General features: G+C 42.9%; 1 protein-coding gene across 2 annotated transcripts in view; it reads right to left on the minus strand.

Annotated features, from left to right (window-relative positions):
- PCSK2 (proprotein convertase subtilisin/kexin type 2) overlaps window positions 1-16,994 on the minus strand; it is a 272,443-nt gene that overhangs the window by 118,083 nt on the left and 137,366 nt on the right. For both annotated transcript variants that reach the window (XM_055265069.2, XM_055265068.2), the window contains 3 exons: window positions 13,671-13,784; window positions 11,472-11,580; window positions 2,374-2,411 (listed from right to left, as the gene is read on the minus strand). In XM_055265069.2, the coding sequence (XP_055121044.1) occupies window positions 2,374-2,411; window positions 11,472-11,580; window positions 13,671-13,784 (261 nt within the window). The remainder of the gene's footprint in view (window positions 1-2,373; window positions 2,412-11,471; window positions 11,581-13,670; window positions 13,785-16,994) is intronic.

A 16,994-nucleotide genomic window follows, 5' to 3' on the forward strand; every position in this document is an offset into this window, starting at 1 on the left:
TATTAAGAATGGTGGTATTATGGCTAGTTTTGAATCTGTTTTATGCTTTTTCATATTTTTTGACAGATAACATGCATTGATTTTTTAATCAGAAAAAATGTTCTTAAGAAAGAAAAGAAGAAAAAAGAACTTGAGACTCACAGAACCGATGGAGTTCTTCAGTTATATTCTGGTATTGCAGATCTCAGAGGAGCTGACACGGCTCAATATGGAGGCTTCGCATTCCAATTTCAGATGAAGGTTTTGGCAGATGGATCACACCATCCACTAACATTGTACTTGCAGCTCACCGGAATCCCAGAGGATTCTTGCCCCAAATGAATGACTATCTTTTCCGAATCTGGCAGCTGGAGTTGGGAGCAGCCTGACAGGAACTGCCTGGGCTAGGCAGGGAGAAGGGAAGGATGCAGAGGTCGGTCTCCATGTCTTAGGCCTTTGTGGGGTTATGCTATGCACAAGAGACAGGCCATGTGCCCTCAGCTCTGCAGCCCAATGGGTGCCACCCCACCTTGAAGTCCTCCAAGTGGCAAGATGATTGTTTTCCCAAGCATGGTTTGGGAAAGTGAGCAGAACTCCACGTGGCTGCCCTGTGAGGCACTGGGTCCTGGAGATGGAGGGAACTGTGGAGAATATCAATGCTTCTGTCTGCAGAGGGTGGAGTGGGGACAGCCCTGGGAGGGAGGACCACTGACCCTGCAGGCCATGATCCCTGCCACACTTGCTTTCTGTAAGGAACAGCCCCACATACATCAAAGCCTTGGAGAAAATGCAATGCAGCGCTTCTCAATCCCCTGCCTGACACATCTCCAGGGCCCTGCAGTTATGGAGGAGGCAGGGAAAGGTGGAGGCACTAGCGGAGTCAGCCAAAGTCAGGCGGAGGAAGCAAGGACTGTGTCCAGGGCAGTCCATTTAAGGAAGTGCATGAGAAGACCAGCAGACAGCTCCACTCGTGTTCAGTAGGGAAGGCACCATGAGGAGACAGGGAGAAGGGCTGTTTCCTTAGACTCCATACACAGGACCGCTGGCACAGGCAGTTTACAATGGTCTTCTCCGTAGACATGGATTATTATCATTGCTGGGAATATAGCTTTGGTTTAATTTCTGTCATTTCTCTCTGGGACCACATTGGCTGGACTCTGTCAATGATTCATTTAATAGTTTTTCCAAATACTAAAAAAGATGCTCCTTTCAATTTATGCTCTTCTAGATTTATAAGATCCCTTCAATGCCCTGTTTCTTGTTGCCCAGTGCACGAAACACATGGAATATTCCCACTTTTTTTGCGCAACATAGATACACTTGCCTTCCAGGACAAATGACCCAGACTGGTGACCTCTAAACACTTTTTGCTGGGTAACCATCCTTTCTCTTATGCAAGCCCTTGTTCTCTAAATATGAGTCTCTTCAATGACTAAGATAACATTTTTTACACCTAGATCTGGAGGTCTCAGACGTATAGCTTGGAAATAGTTTGGATAATTTTAAGTGAACACACCAATGCTTGAATCTTGTACTCCCTGGGGTTAAAATAACTGATCGATTCTGTTTAAAGGGCTTGTGGGCTTCATCAGGAAAGCAGCGTGTGACTTGCTGAGTCAAAAATTAGAGTGTGTGGTTCTAGCCCAGCAGGGCTTTCGGTGATTCTCTGCTAACATTGCTTGTTTGTCAAGGGATAGAAATGCTCAATGTTATGGGGGAAAGTAAGTGGAGTGGTCATAAGTGACACAAATAATCAAAAAAGATAATGCTCTTACTTTCATAAAGCTAGGGCTGCAATGTGAGTCACTGCAGTTTTTGGCTTTTTGCCTTTGGTTTTGTCCAACAAGAACCCAAATGGCTCATTTCCACCCTTCAATTCAATATCATCAGGTAGAGTTGATTTAAACCTTGCCAAGTCTCTCTCTTCTTCCCCCTCCCCATACCTACTTTCTTGGCACTCTGCTCTTTCAGACGTCAGGTTTCTTTCTTCTCTCAAAGCCACTGCTATTGCCTGTTGCCAGGCCACATGCCTTGTCCATTTGCTTGTGGCCTGAGCTGTGGCTCCAATGGGATGGACAGTTCCAGTGTGGCTGCCCATGTGGCTGGCTGTGTGTGCATGCGTGTGTGCCTATGAGTGCACGTGCATCTTCTTTTATGCTTATGCATGTGTGGGTATGTTCCTGTGTGTGTGTGTGTGTTCCTCCATGTGTGTGTGCACATGTTCCGGCAGGTGTACTCCCGTGTGTGTGTGTGTGCGTGTGTGTGTGTGTGTGCATGTTCCTCTACTTGCATGCATGTGTATAGACACGTAGACACATGCATGTTCCTAATAGCCAGGGACCCCAGGACATTTAACATGCATCTGTTTCCCCACCAAAGTTTGCTTGTACTTACGTAGTTGGAGGCCAGGTCCGGGTGGAGATAGTCAATCCCTGTGAAAAGACAACAATAACACAGGAACCAAAGGTTAATACCTGCCATTGTGTCCTCAGGAAAGCTGCCCAAGAAAGTGCCCTCTTTAAGGGGCTGGTGCCAGAAGGCTTGCCATGGGGGTGAGTGCCCCGTCACGAAGCTCGCAGCCTTGCACCTCCCTTCTGTGTGGAGGTGTGAAGGTGGGCTGCACTGCCAGCGTGGAGAGACAGCTGCCCCAGACACACTTGAGAGTGAAGCCAATTAGATTCCGAGGCCCAAGGATAACACTTCTGACATAAACGTCAGCACCAAGGGGCTTTGTGACAGTGAGATGGATGGCTCATCAGAGCACTAATCTAAAAGAGATTTGTAGAAATCTTGACATTTTTAAGGCATCAACTGGCATTTCTCTGAAATGAAACTGGCCCTGGGGAGGAAAAGTGATTATTATTTAACAGGGCATGGCCAGCAATGGATTAGGAGAATGTACTCTGGCATGGAAATAATAAGAGAACATGGCTGGGCGAGAAAAGCCATTAGGTAAAGGGCAAATGGTTTCCAGCGAGGTGTTGCTGGTTGGGAGCTGAGGCTTGTCTCCTCAGAATGTGGCTTTCCAGGAAGCTTGAGGCTTGAATGTCTCAGCAGGAGCCCTGCTTTCTCCTGAATGGTGGCCTGTCTTGTTGCCCAGTAGTCGTTCCAAGGGTAAAATCATGGGCTATGAGCACTGCTGAGTTCCATCAGACCCTTGGACCTCAGAAAGCATCAAGAAACTTCAAGGGCAATCGAAAAGCTCTCATTTGGGTTTGCAAAACCACATAATCTTTGCAGCATTTACACCTGAGCATCTAGCCCTCCAAGAAACAGGGCAGGTTCTTGACACCATCTAGCATAATGGTTACAAACATAGGTTTTTGGAGTCAAAGACAGGCATTTGAGTCTCAACCACCCTGATAACTGCCTGCAAGACTTCAGGCAAGTTGCTTGGACTCTCTGTGCTAGTTTTCCTTTTTGACCAACTGGGGGTGAGAACAATGTAAGGACTAAAGAAATGAATGCATGTGGTATGCTTGGCCCAGCGGCTGGTGCATTTAATAACTATGTGGGGATGCAATATCTAAAAGCCAGAAGTATCATTAAATCTGTCCCAAGGCTGCTATCTTCACTGCATGCTTACTAATGCTAGGCCACCATTAGAGATTTGCCTTCCCCAAAAGAGCTTGTATTAGGATACATATTTCTAAAAAGAAATTTTTCTTTTTTTTTTTCCGGTCATACGATTAGTAACTGGACTGAGAGTCACTAATCTACAGTACGTGTGTTAGGTTTTACTGTTGATTTTGATGAGTGAAGCAATTGCTGTCACTATGGCTGCTTTCTATAGCTTGGGAGACTATAGTCCCCACCCCAAATCATTATGCCTTCTCCTCCCACTTGCCTCCCGAGGTCTTCAGAGGGAAAGGCATCAGAATGCTTAAAGACAAATATTTTTAAAAGTTGTTAACCCTTGTTCTGGATTCTAATTCAAAGATGGTCAATTTTGGTCAGGCATGGTGGCTCATGCCTGTAATCCCGGTGCTTTGGGAGGCTGAGGCAGGAGGATTGCTTGAGGCCAGGAGTTCAAGACCAGCCTGGGCAACATAGTGAGACCCTGTCTCTACAAAAAATAGGGACATCACTGCACACTAACCTGGGAGACACAGCAAGACCCTGTCTCTAAAAGAAAACAACAAACAAATCTCAAAAAGCAAACCAAGAAACATCCCCCTAGCAAAATGGTCAGTTTAGGCTGTAGGGTGAAGTTGGGGATGAGCATAGGCTTTGAAATCAGTGGATCCAGTTCCACTCCGGGATCAGACACTAACACTTGTGTGGCTTTAGCCAAGTGACATAATCTCTCTGAGCTTTGGTTTTTCCTGTATTTGAAATGGGACTATTATTTACTTTGCAAAGCAGTTTTCAAGATTAGAGACAATTCATTCAATTCCTTGAAAGTCTTCAGCTTACAGTACACACTCAATACATTCTATTTCTTATCATCATTAGTCCTATCATCTACCACATCTCTGGAGTAGTGTGCATATGCAGAAGAACAGAAACATTAAAAAATATCCGCTTGGTTTCAGCATATTGTGTTGAAATTAAATTGTTTCTATTTGTTAAGATAGCTTAAATTTTGTGAACTCGTAGGGTGAAAAATTTTGATAATTTGTACCTAAATATAAATTATCAAAACTATAATTTATATTTTAAATATTTATATTTTAAAATATATTCTCTGGGTGTGTCTTTTTTTACACTTAGCTAGATCAAACAAACTTATCTAAATAAGTGTAAAAAATGACAACCCAGAGAATATATTTTCCAACAGGAAGTCAATTTTTAAAACATGGCTTCACGTTCTGAGAATGGGAGCTGTTTAGGAGAAAAATGTTCCAATAAATAGCAGTGTCTTCTCTGTCAAGGGAAAATACTGGAGCAAGGAGATAATTTGAGACCAGAAGGAAATTAGAATTAAAACAAGATAAATTTAGCCTAATTAAAATAAACGATCTTAAATTAGGTTAAGAGGAATACTAAGTGTTAAGTTAGAACAGATACAGACTTTGGTCTGAGAAAGAGAATGATTGATATGACTGTGAAGGACAACAAACACGATTCAGAAAAAGTAATAATGGACTGAAGAATGGAAAATAGTAATTTGGTAACTAGATAGTACTTTTATATTTTTGTATATTTGATTATCTTTTAAGGTGGGAGGTACTGAACATATCTTCTTAATTGGCTTATTTTTAATTCTTACAATATTGTCATATTCATTCTTACACTTCATGCTTTTGTTTATTTCTCAGCAGTGAATGCCAGGCACAGTGTCAGTCCTGGAAAACCGCAGGTGATTTAGACGTAGAACCTGAGCTGTACAACTATCAATGGCTCACACTCTATGGGGGTACCGACTGATCACCAGCCAATCATAATAAATGTGGCACAGAAATGACAAATACTTGGTTATAATTTTGTTCATAAATCATTAGTATCCTATCATCAATTTGAAACTTTTTGGAAAGTCTAATCCACAGTAGTCCCAATTCTCAGGAAGCGGTGACAGTCCTGGAGACCTCAAGGAACTAGGAAGGAGTTCCATGTGCATATTCCTAGGTAGAATGTTAATAGTTCACTTGAGATGTGTAGCATGTCAGAATCCTGGCCCTGAGCTCCAGTTCTTTAACTGTAACCCTAACCCTAACCCTAGAGCCTCGGGGCCCAGGCAGATAACTGCCATGGGCTGGGGCTACCATAGAAAACCCCCACTAAGACAATGCCCAGTGGAGCTGTGGGGGTGGGACTGCCCTGAGACCCCAGAACTACAGACCCATTAACATGTGATTCCAGTGTGGGAGAATGGCAGGCATGAGACTCCACCCCATGAGAGCTGCTGCATGGGCTGTGCCCAGTGAAGCCATGGGGGAGGGGTCATTAGGAGCCTTGGAGGCCCAGCTCCCACCCCAGTGTGTCCAGAAGGTGGGACATAGAGTCAGAAAAGATTACTCTCAAGCCTCAGAATTTATGTTTGCCTTTTTGGATTTTGGACTTACTTGAGACCTGTTACTCCTTTCTTCTTTCCTATTTCTCCCTTTGGGAATGGGAATGTATGTTCTATGCCTGTCTCACCATTGTATTTTGGAAACACGTAACTTGTCTGATTTTACAAGTTCACAGCTGGAGAGCAATTTGCCTCAGGATGAATCGTACCTTGAGTTTCACCGATCTCTGATTTAGATGATATTTAGATGAGACTCTGGGCTTTAGACTTTGATGTTGGTGCTGGAACAAATCAAGACTTTTGGGGCTACTGGGCTAGAATAAGTGTATTTGTATGTGAAGGACATAAATTTTCGGGGGGGGGGTGCTTTCGGGCAGGGTGAAATGCTGAGATTTGAGTGTTTGTGTCCCTCTAAAATATATGTTGAAACTGGCCGGGCGCGGTGGCTCACGCTTGTAATCCCAGCACTTTGGGAGGCCGAGGCGGGCGGATCACGAGGTCAGGAGATCGAGACCACGGTGAAACCCCGTCTCTACTAAAAATACAAAAAATTAGCCGGGCGTGGTGGCGGGCGCCTGTAGTCCCAGCTACTCGGAGAGGCTGAGGCAGGAGAATGGCATGAACCCGGGAGGCGGAGCTTGCAGTGAGCCGAGAGCGCGCCACTGCAGTCCGGAGTGGGTGAAAGAGCGAGACTCCGTCTCAAAAAAAAAAAAAAAAAAAAAAAAAAATGTTGAAACTTAATCCCTAGTTGCAATAGTATTTTGAAGTGGGGCCTTTAGGAGGTGATTAGGTCGTGAGGGCTGTGCCTTCATGAATGGGGTTCGTGCTCTTATAAAAGGTCTTGAGGGAGAGAGTTCATCCTTTTGTTACCCCTTCTGCCAGGGCAGGACGCAGTGTTTGTCCCCTCCACAGGATGCAGCAACAAGGGACCATCTTGGAAGCAGACAGCAAGCCTTTGTCAGATACTGAATTTGCTATTTCTCAGCCTCCAGAAGTGTGAGAAATACATTTCTGTTATTTATAAATGACCTAGTCTAAGGTATTTTGTTATAGCATCAGGAATGGACTAAGACAGGCACATTGTAAACATCTACAGCCAATTCCCTGGAGTCCTGTCAGGGCAGGATAGAGTTTATAGCCACTCTGGTGAGTAAGACCTCAAGACCAAATTATAGTAAAGCACAACATGTGGGCACTCTTTTTGATGGTCCCAGATGAGCTCCAGTGGCAGCCAACAACAACCACCAGCCATAGGAAAGCAGCGTCATGGATATGCAGCCCAGCGGGGCCTTCCGAAGACTGCAGCCTAGCTAACATCGCAACTGCATGAGCAACGCTGAGTGAGCAGTGCCCAGCCAGGCTCTTCCCAGATTCCTGTGCCACAAAATCATGATTAAAGATAAATAGCAACTTTAAGCTGCTAAGTGTTGGGGTTGGATATGGTTTGGCTGTGTCCTTCCCCAAATCTCATCTTGAATTTTAGCTCCCGTAATGCCCACGTGTTGTTGGGGGGACCCGGTGGGGGATAATTAAATCATGGAGGCGGGTTCCCCCATACTGTTTTCATGGTAGTGAATAAGTCTCATGACATCTGATGGTTTTATAAAGGGAAAACTTCTTTCACCTGGCTCTCACTCTCTCTCCTGCCTGCTGCTATGCAAGACATGCTTTTCATCTCCTGCCATGATCGTGGGGCCTCCCCAGCCAATGGAACTGTGAGTCCATTAAACCTCTTTTTCTTTATAAATTACCCAGTCTGAGTATGTCTTTATCAGCAACGTGAAAATGGACTAATACAAGATTATTTGTTATGCAGCAAAAGTAACTGGAGCAGTCACCCTGCTGGACCTTCCTACTGCTTTTCTATGTGATGCAGAGTTCTAAATCTCTTAGAAGAGTGTGGGTGACTATCTGGTCCTCAGGCTTGAATCTTTTATTTATTTATTTATTTGAGTTTATTGAAAAAGCTATGTCTTTTGTCCTGGAGAATTTCCACATCCTGGTGATGTCTTTTTTTTTTTTTTTATACTTTAAGTTTTAGGGTACATGTGCACAACGTGCAGGTTAGTTACATATGTATACATGTGCCATGTTGGCGTGCTGCACCCATTAACTCATCATTTAACATTAGGTATATCTCCTAATGCTATTTTGAATGAGGCCCCCATTCACAAAGTCTCACCAGGAAGGCAGAGAAAAGGATTAGGTTTCAAGTACCAAGAATGGTGGTTAGAATTAGTTGTGAGACTTTGGGCAGTTTCTTGCCTCCCTAAACCTCAGTTTCTTCATCTGTAAAATGGGGATTATATTAATACCAACCTTAGGGAATAACTGTGGTTGTATTTCCAAAATGCTAAGCAGTGTCTAGCACATAGTGATTACTCAATAAATGTTAGTCGTTTTTACTGTTAGTTGTTTATTCTTACTTCAGCTTGAAGCTCCCTCTGACCTTACCTCACTGGCCTTCCATCTCACTTCCTTGGCTCCATCTGATAATGGCTAAGGGCCTTGACCCATGCCTTCTCTGATCTTGTGTGATCTTGAGAACCAGCCATCTTCCCTGAATTATTCTTGGCCTGGATGACTCTTGTCCATCACTGTATCTTGTCATGATCACATTCCATTTTCCAGGTCAAGTTCCCAACTCTAAACAATTCCATTACAGTAAAAGGGATGATGTTGTCATCATTAAGTGGGGTTCTTGCTAACATCTACATAAGTGAAATATCCTAGTAGACCCTTAAGAAATAATTTCTGCCCCTTTGGACAGCAGCTAACCATGGAGGTCCTCTCCTAGTGATTTGTAGCATGTGGAAATGACATTGCTTTGTACCTAAGTGAAGACAGCAGATATTTATTGAGCATCCATTGAGTCACTGGATCCAGCAGGGGGGATGATGGCTGAGTTTGGAGTTGGGCAACCAGAGATGGGAGGGCAGTGATTAAACCTGGCTGTCCACAAATTGAAACTTCTGCACACAGATGATTGAACATTTGCCACACAGGCCAACATATGGAGAGACAGTGTTGATAGAATATGACATTAGTTTTGCCTTTAGGTATCAGGTTTGGCATCTGTGTCTGTCTTTGACCTTATTTTGGAATATCTTGCCAAGAAAATATCTGGGACACGGCACCATACCATTCATGCGTGCAGGACGTTAAGAGAGAGAATGCAGTACTGGTGTTGCCAGCCTTCCCGGTTCTAGCTGTGAGGGCAGAGATGGCCAATTACATGTCAAGAGCATCTGTCCTCGTCCTCACCATGTGGGGAGCTGCCCTTGTCCCAAATATGCTCATTTTGCTATTCAACAGTGGACTTGGAGAATGGCTTGGTCATCATACTTTTCTTCAGTTAGCATATGGAATAGCATGTGATGCATTAAAAATGGCCACAAATTCAGAGTTTATTTCCTTTCCACTTGAATCTGGATTGGCCCTGGGACCATTCATCCAACATAAGTGGCAGAGTTACCGGTGCCCATTCCAGGTCTAGCCTTTAAGAGGACTGGCAGCTTCTGCTTCGTCTCTTTTGGAATGCCTACTCTTGGGAGTCCTGAGCCACCTATAAGAAATCCATCTACCTTGCTGGGGGCCTTATGTGAGAGGAGAGGTCCTCAGACTCCATGGAAAGGGAGGGAGGCTGAGCCATTTCAGCCTCCCAGTGGAGCCTCTAGTTGACTCCAGCCTCAACTGCCTTCTGACTCCACCTGCATGATAGACCCCAGTGGAACTTGCAGAACTGTCCAGCTGAACTCCAACAACCCACAGAACTGTGAGAGATAGTAACATGGTTTTTTTTTTTTAATCCACTCAATGTTGGGATGCTTCGTTCTGCAGCAGTAATTGACTAAAACAAAGAAGAAACCAGGAATTGTAATTGGGGGTCAGAGTTTACTTTTTTGGGAACCCAAAGGCCACTAATCAGCTGAAGAAAGACCATCAAATGAGAAATTCTGCTGAGACTTTCTAAAGGGCTTGCCTCTCCATGTGGAAATGAGTCAGGAGCCAATGATTTTAGGAGTCAGTCAAGGAGCTTGCAGTTAAAGTATTCTGAAATGAGCATCTACAGTACTCTTGGAGGTTTCCTAAGAGCAGAGCAATGTGCATCTGTTGGCACTTTAGTGCCACTTTTAGGGTGGCTTCTCTGATCCCCAGCTGGGGATACCCAGTAGGATATGCTGTTAGAAATGGTCATTACAATATCTCTAGGTAGGTTTCCCCCAAATCCTGATGCATTGTTTTCCTGGGTGAGCTGGCCTGAACCCCTTTGGAACAGTTTCCAAGAACAAGTGTGAGAAAAGAAGAAACATTTATAAACTCCTGACATCTGAGCACACACACTCTCATGCAGGGCTCCTTTCTTCTTGTGAGAGCCCTTGGCCTTTGGAGGAAGGTTTTACATCCACTTAAAAATGTCTCACACATCAAAAAACATTGAGGCATTGTTTTTATGTTGATATTTAATGAGCCCACACAAGACAACTCAGGTATTAAGCAGGCTGGCTCCTCTTGGTTTGCTCTGTCATTTCTGCTTCAAAGCCTTACTTTAAGGAACATAGTGTTCTGTTCTTTGAGGATCTTCAGATGGGAAAGGCTCAACTGTTTCATCTCTGTGTAGCCTTTGTATATAATTGGGTCAATAATGCACAGTGGAGCTTTTTGCTGGCAGGCCCAGATGGGTGATGGAGGGCAACAACACATCCCCAGTGAAACAACCACAGGCGGTGATTCTCCACAGTCTTGGCAGGGCCAAGGACGTGTGTAGTTGGACAAATGCCAATTCGTCAAGCCCATTGGTTTTCATATCACAAACTACAGAAAATGAAGCTCTGCTAAGTCTTTGGTAGGCACGCAGGATGAATAACATGTAAGGGATGTCTGTAATAAAAGGTTATCAAAGGCTACTTTACAAGGGTTTATTCTGAAAGCAGCAATAAAGTCAAATTTCCCCAAGCCCCAATCCTGTTACTGAAAAGCTGTTTTATGGATGTAGAGTCACGCTAATGTAACTTTCTGTGATGATGAAAATGGAATTGAATTTCAGCAGCTGCTAGCCCCATGTGGATATCAAGAACTTGAGGCTAGTGTGATTGAGGAATTGAAATAAAATTTTACATTTTATTTAACTTTAATTAATTAAAATGTAAAGTTAAATAGGCACATATGGCTAGTGGTGACTACATTGGATAGTGTGGGTCTAGAGAAATTGTTGGTAAATACAAAGAGGTTTAGAAGACATTTTAAGGTAAAGTATAAGCAGTGAGAAATTACAGTTGAGTGACAGGCAGCTTTCATTTATTCATTTGTTTAGCTTATTATTTATTAATTCAAAAAATATTTGTTAAGTGCAACCTCAAGTTTGAGGACCACTGATTGGAAGAAAGGTGAAGATTTGGGCACAGTGCAGTGTGGCCATCAGGCCCAGTATCTTGCTGTTCCATCTCTGGTTAGCATCTCCAAAACAATACAACTTTTATCGAAAGGCAGGCAAAGGCACGCTTATTTCCAAATGAGGCACAGGCTTCGAAATACTCACCATCATCCATAATTCCAATGGTAACACCTTTCCCTGTGTATCCCAGCTCCCAGGCTTCAGCCACATTCAAATCAAGGCCAGGAGTGCCATCAGCTTGCCCAGTATTGATCTGGTACAGGAATTTCAAAGCAGATAATGGTATTAGTTTGGTGTTGTAAAGCACTCATGTACAGATTTACTTGACATGCTCTATAGCCATCTAATATTTCAGGACCAGCTCAAAGGCCACATCTTCTATGAAACAGTACTTTTGGGTGTCCCTCCCAACCTACCTATAGTGTTTCCTCTCCATTTTTTTTTTGGTATAAACACTTTGTGTTTTCTGTTTTCTGTAAATATGCAAACATAGTTTCAATCCCCTAATATCTTATAACTAGATCACTATCTTTAAACGTTTTCTATAAAAGAGCTGCTATTGCAGGAAACCCTCCCTGATTTAGAATTAAATGCTCACTTTCATAGCTCTTTGTTTATACCTCATGTTTTGAATTTACAGCATATTGTTTTGGATTATTCTTATTTGAATATAACTTCTTGCTAAATAACAATATCTTTTGCAGGAGGTAACATGTCCTAGTTAATCTTTGTAATTTCAGTGCCACCACACTAAGTCTTGTTCAAAAGTATTTGTTGAACTGAATTAAAGAAAACTGGCTCACCTTTAGTGCATGTTCTAATGCAGAAAAATAAATCCTAAGGCCCCTCATCCTGGTCCCCAAAAATATTTCAGAAAAGAAAGAAAAGAAAACAAAGAGCAATTCCACAGTAATATGTCCACTCCCATCTTTTCATGCATCTTTGTACTATGTAGGTTTTCTCCAGGATGGATTGTAAAAAAGATAATGAAGTCAGAGCTTGTACTGGCGAAAGCCCGCAGTGATCAGTGGCTGTTACGATATTGCTAAAACATTGTGTGATTGTCATTAGGGCTCTTTAAAAAATTTACTATGCTCTTTCTTCTAGAGACGTGTTAAGACTACATTCCTCTCCACCCACTCTGAAGTTAGAATGGCGGATGACTGATTTTGGCCAATGACATGTGATCTCATGTGCCATTTTTTCACATCCAGGCAGAAGCTTTAAGAGTTTCTTTTAAAAATTCTACAATTTGCCCCTTTTCCTTGCTGAGGGGCTTATGAAAGCCGTGTGGGAATGGAGCTCAGATGGAGGTTGGTCAGCCTGTGTTTTTGAGCAATTATGAAGCATTAGTCGTGTAGCAAAAGTGAGAAACAAGCCTTGCTTTTGATAAGCTACTGTGATCTGAGGGTTGTTCATTATTGCAACAAACCTAGCCTATCCTGACTAACACAAATACACTCATTCAATTACCCATATTGGATTTTCGGACTTCCATGCCAAAAAGCATAAGTCAGAGTCAAGCTCTGAAGCCCTAGAAGGGAAATTGTGATGAATTCCTGTAATGTAGCTGTTCACAAGGCTGTAATTTAGTTCTCTCTCTTGTTCATCACTTTTTTATCTTAAATAAAATAAAGCTTCATTCACATTTACAAATTAGTCACTCCCTTTTTGTCAATATGCCCTGCAGTTCAGGTTGGTTTGGAGTCACTGATCCCTTTTTAAACATAGCTTGGCCAATCCAAATGGATCATGATGAACTGTTGGTGACCCACAAAATGCTCACTTCACCAGACAAAATGGGTTTTAGTGCCTCCAGGCCTGCATCAGTTAAGCCCCATGGAATTGATTTCCTGCCATTGTTTTAGGAAGCATTAATAGATGCTCTTTTTGCTACTTTAGTCTCCAAGCTTTCTTGATAGCCTCTTGCGACGTCATTGGATCCTTTCTTTTAGGCCTCTGACTTCATTGATGTCCCCTGTTACTGTGTCTGTTGAGACCCCTGCATTACTGTTCCCAGACCTCTGATTTGACTTTTATATAGTTTTGCAAGTCTTCAGTCATACACTGGTACACTTTTTCAGAACTGAAGAGAATTCTGTCAGTTGTTGGTCATAGCCTTCACCTTAGGAGACCAGGGCTACTTAGCAGTTCCAGAAGAAAGCAGATTAGAGAACTAGATGCACAGGTGGTGACAGAAAATCAATACATATGGAAGGGGACAGAGAGGGTCACTGAGTTGGATACTGGCTAACATCCTAGTGAATAATGAGGATGCAGGAATACATCTTTTATCCAGAGTCTCAAGATGAGAAATGTCCAAAAGGACATAATGACACTCACCAGATACCATTGCTTTGTAAAAAGAGGATCGTTCATGTTGATGTCAATCTCATTGATGTCTCTGTAACCTCGCTTTTTTCGGTCAAATCCTTCCTGCTGCAAAGCCATCTTTACCTGGAATGACAATGCTGACATATTACCTGAATATAATCTGAACATTCCCTCTTCTGGAATTTGTTTCCATGAATCCAAATTTCATTTGTATATCAGGTGCATTTTTTTCTTCGGCAAAAGCAAGTTCATCTCATATACATGCTCGCCTTACCATTATTATTATTATTATTTTGTATTTTTTTGTAGAGATGGGGGGTGGTCTCACTATGTTTCCCAGCCTGGTCTCGAACTCCCGAGCTCAAGCCATCTGCCTGCCTCGGCCTCCAAAAGAGCTGGGATTACAGGCATGAGCCACTGTGCCTGACCCGTTACCATTATTTTGTGAGAGCATTTACTTATGGTTGCACTGAACAGATAGGCTTTGGTGATGGCTCAAAATGAGTCTCCCTGAGGTAAGAATTAGATAGAAAAAGTATTCCTTTTTTTTTTGAGACAGAGTTTTGCTCTTGTTGCCCAGGCCAGAGTGGCGTGATCTTGGCTCACTGCAACCTTGGTCTCCCAGGTTCAAGCGATTCTCCTGCCTCAGGCTCCTGAGTAGCTAGGATTACAGGCATGAGCCACCACACCCAGCTAATTTTGTATTTTTAGTAGAGACAGGGCTTCTCCATGTTGGTCAATCTGGTCTTGAACTCCCAACCTCAGGAGATCCACCAGCCTTGGCCTCCCAAAATGCTGGGATTACAGGCATGAGCCACCCCAGCTGGCTGAGTAAAGTATTCTTAAAGAAGGTGATGTAGTAGGGGTCATTAAGTGAAATAAAACAATGGAACATTTCTATTAAGGAGAGAGGATTGATGTGGATTCAGAAAGGGAGAGAGTGAAAACAGCGTGGATAATTTTTCTGGATGGCTTCCCAGTCTTTAATTTGTTGACAGTGCTATCACATTTGAGAATCTGCTGAAAAAGAAAACTTCCCCAAGACAAGAACAAACAGACAAACAATGAGGCCTGCCTGGAAAGCCAACAAATGTCAGAGCAAAGTCCTAGAAGGTAAGAGAGGAACCTCTGACAAGAAATTGATGGATGGTGTTGTGTCCTTGCACTGACAACATTTCAATTTTGGACAGTCAGAAAGAACCCCAAGCTCTCGGATGGAAATGCAAATTAGGAGCTGAGTTAGTTCAAGTGGGCTTCTGGCAATGGCTAGGCTTTGTCTTAATCAGGAAACTTGCTTTCACTTGGACGAAGACTAATTTATCATGCAACAGTTGTGGCCAGTCCCCAAACAAGTACAAACTCAAGGATTATGCACATATATAAAAGGGTGCTGCTGGATATTACTATTATATTTTGTAGCCCAACATTTGTTTTTCCTCTTCCCAAATCTCCCTAGTGTATTTGGGGGAATTACTTCCAATCCATCAGGTTCTGTGTTGGTGGAGTGAAGTTCTAGGTGCCTGCCTGCTACAGGCACTAGAGTCTCCCTCTGCCTTAGAGGTGCCTCTGTGGGTGTCTCTCTCCCAGGATTTGAATCTTGGGAAGGTGAAGCAAGGACCAGGATCCCCTGGAGCCCATTTATCATGGAAGTTCACTCACCAGGCTCTCCTAGTAAAAGATCCTCGCTATGTTCCTGCAACCCAGCCCCAGAGCTTTCAAGACTGATCCTCCAGCCGCCCATTGATTGTGAGCCCCTGATATCTTCCTGACAACTTCTCTCTGGTTGAAGTGAAGCAGAATCCATTTCTGTTGCTTGTAATCGAGAACTCTAATGGACACCAGATGAGAGAAGGACAGCAGGGCTCCAGCAGGAAGAGAAGAACGAAGAGACCACAGACATGGCAGAAAACCTTTCCCCTCCGTAGACTGCACTGTCTTGCAGAGGATCCTGTGAAAGGCTAGTTCCTCACTTCTTTGCTCTGCACACCAACATGAGAAGGCCTGAAGCTCATTTGTCAGAGAAATTGTAGCCACACCAGAAAATCTATACATGTGGAAAACAAGTGTTAAGTGTGGCATTGGCTCTGGGAGTTCTTTGGAGGTATTCCAACAAAGGACAGTCACAGTCACTGTGGCAAGCTTAAAAAAAATCTCCCCAAAGAAATGTGAAATAATTAGAAAAATGGGATAGATGGGTATTTTTATAATGGCAAAAATTTGGACCTTACTAATGCCCATCAAATGGAGATAAATTATGATTCAAAGGTACATATACATATATATACTTACGCACATGTATGTGTGTATACATATAAATATGTGTGTACATATGTGTGTCATACTGTCACATATGTACATATATATGCACACACACATGTATATCATCTAGGAAGCCATTGCCAAGATGGGATTAAATGTGCAAGTATTTTATGAGAGAAAAATACAAGAAACTGTGATATAAGTCTGAACCGAAGTAAAGAACAGTGAACAAAGTTGGGCGAAACCAATTCCCCTGTAATCTAAGGATGGTTTGGTAAAACTGTTGGGGATTAAATTTGAGGAGCCCTGTGTCTCCCAGAAATGGGCCTGCCTGAGTTCCCCTGCTGCTCACAGTCACTGGGGGGAGTGTGGCCTTGTTGGCACAGTGACAGATTTCAGAGTGCAGCAGCTGGGGGCCTTGGTCAATTATTTTCCCTGAAGTCAGAGATTTGTGCAGCATATTCCCATAGCTCTGTGTGTGTGTGTGTGCGTGTGTGCGCACGTGTGCATATTCATTAACAGAATGTTTAAAATGTTGAAGTAAATGTATAGTTCTCCACCTGGAAACATAACCATCAGATACACCCATCTCGCAACCTTCTTTTACTATGGAAGCAAGAATGCCTCTTGCACTTGGGAAAGGTGTCTCACTTTGGCCATTGCCTCTTCCCATTTTGGTCCCACAACGAGAGGCCTTTATCTGCTCTACTCATTGATCAGAGGCCTTGGTTGACTTTCACTGAGGGATTCCCATTCTATTGGACTCCTTGTCATAAATAACTTCCCTGAGAGGATCTTCGGGGAGTAAGAGCAACTATCACATGGAAGTTTGAAAACTCTAAGCAATATGTTGTTTCTCAGTAGAGTAAGAACAAAAATACTCACATCAGGTTTCACCTTTATAAATAACAGTGCAGGAATGGCTATTACCATCACTCCAAACTCATTTAGACGAAGTGCACTCTAATGAAAAGACTGCTCAAATTCATTTCCATGAAATTAATTTTTAATTCCATAAATTAGGTTTTAATGGAAACTAGTGATGCTTAGGAATGCTGGGCACTGCCTCCTTGC

The sequence above is a fragment of the Symphalangus syndactylus genome, chromosome 24, assembly GCF_028878055.3.
Source record: "Symphalangus syndactylus isolate Jambi chromosome 24, NHGRI_mSymSyn1-v2.1_pri, whole genome shotgun sequence".
NCBI lineage: Eukaryota > Metazoa > Chordata > Mammalia > Primates > Hylobatidae > Symphalangus > Symphalangus syndactylus.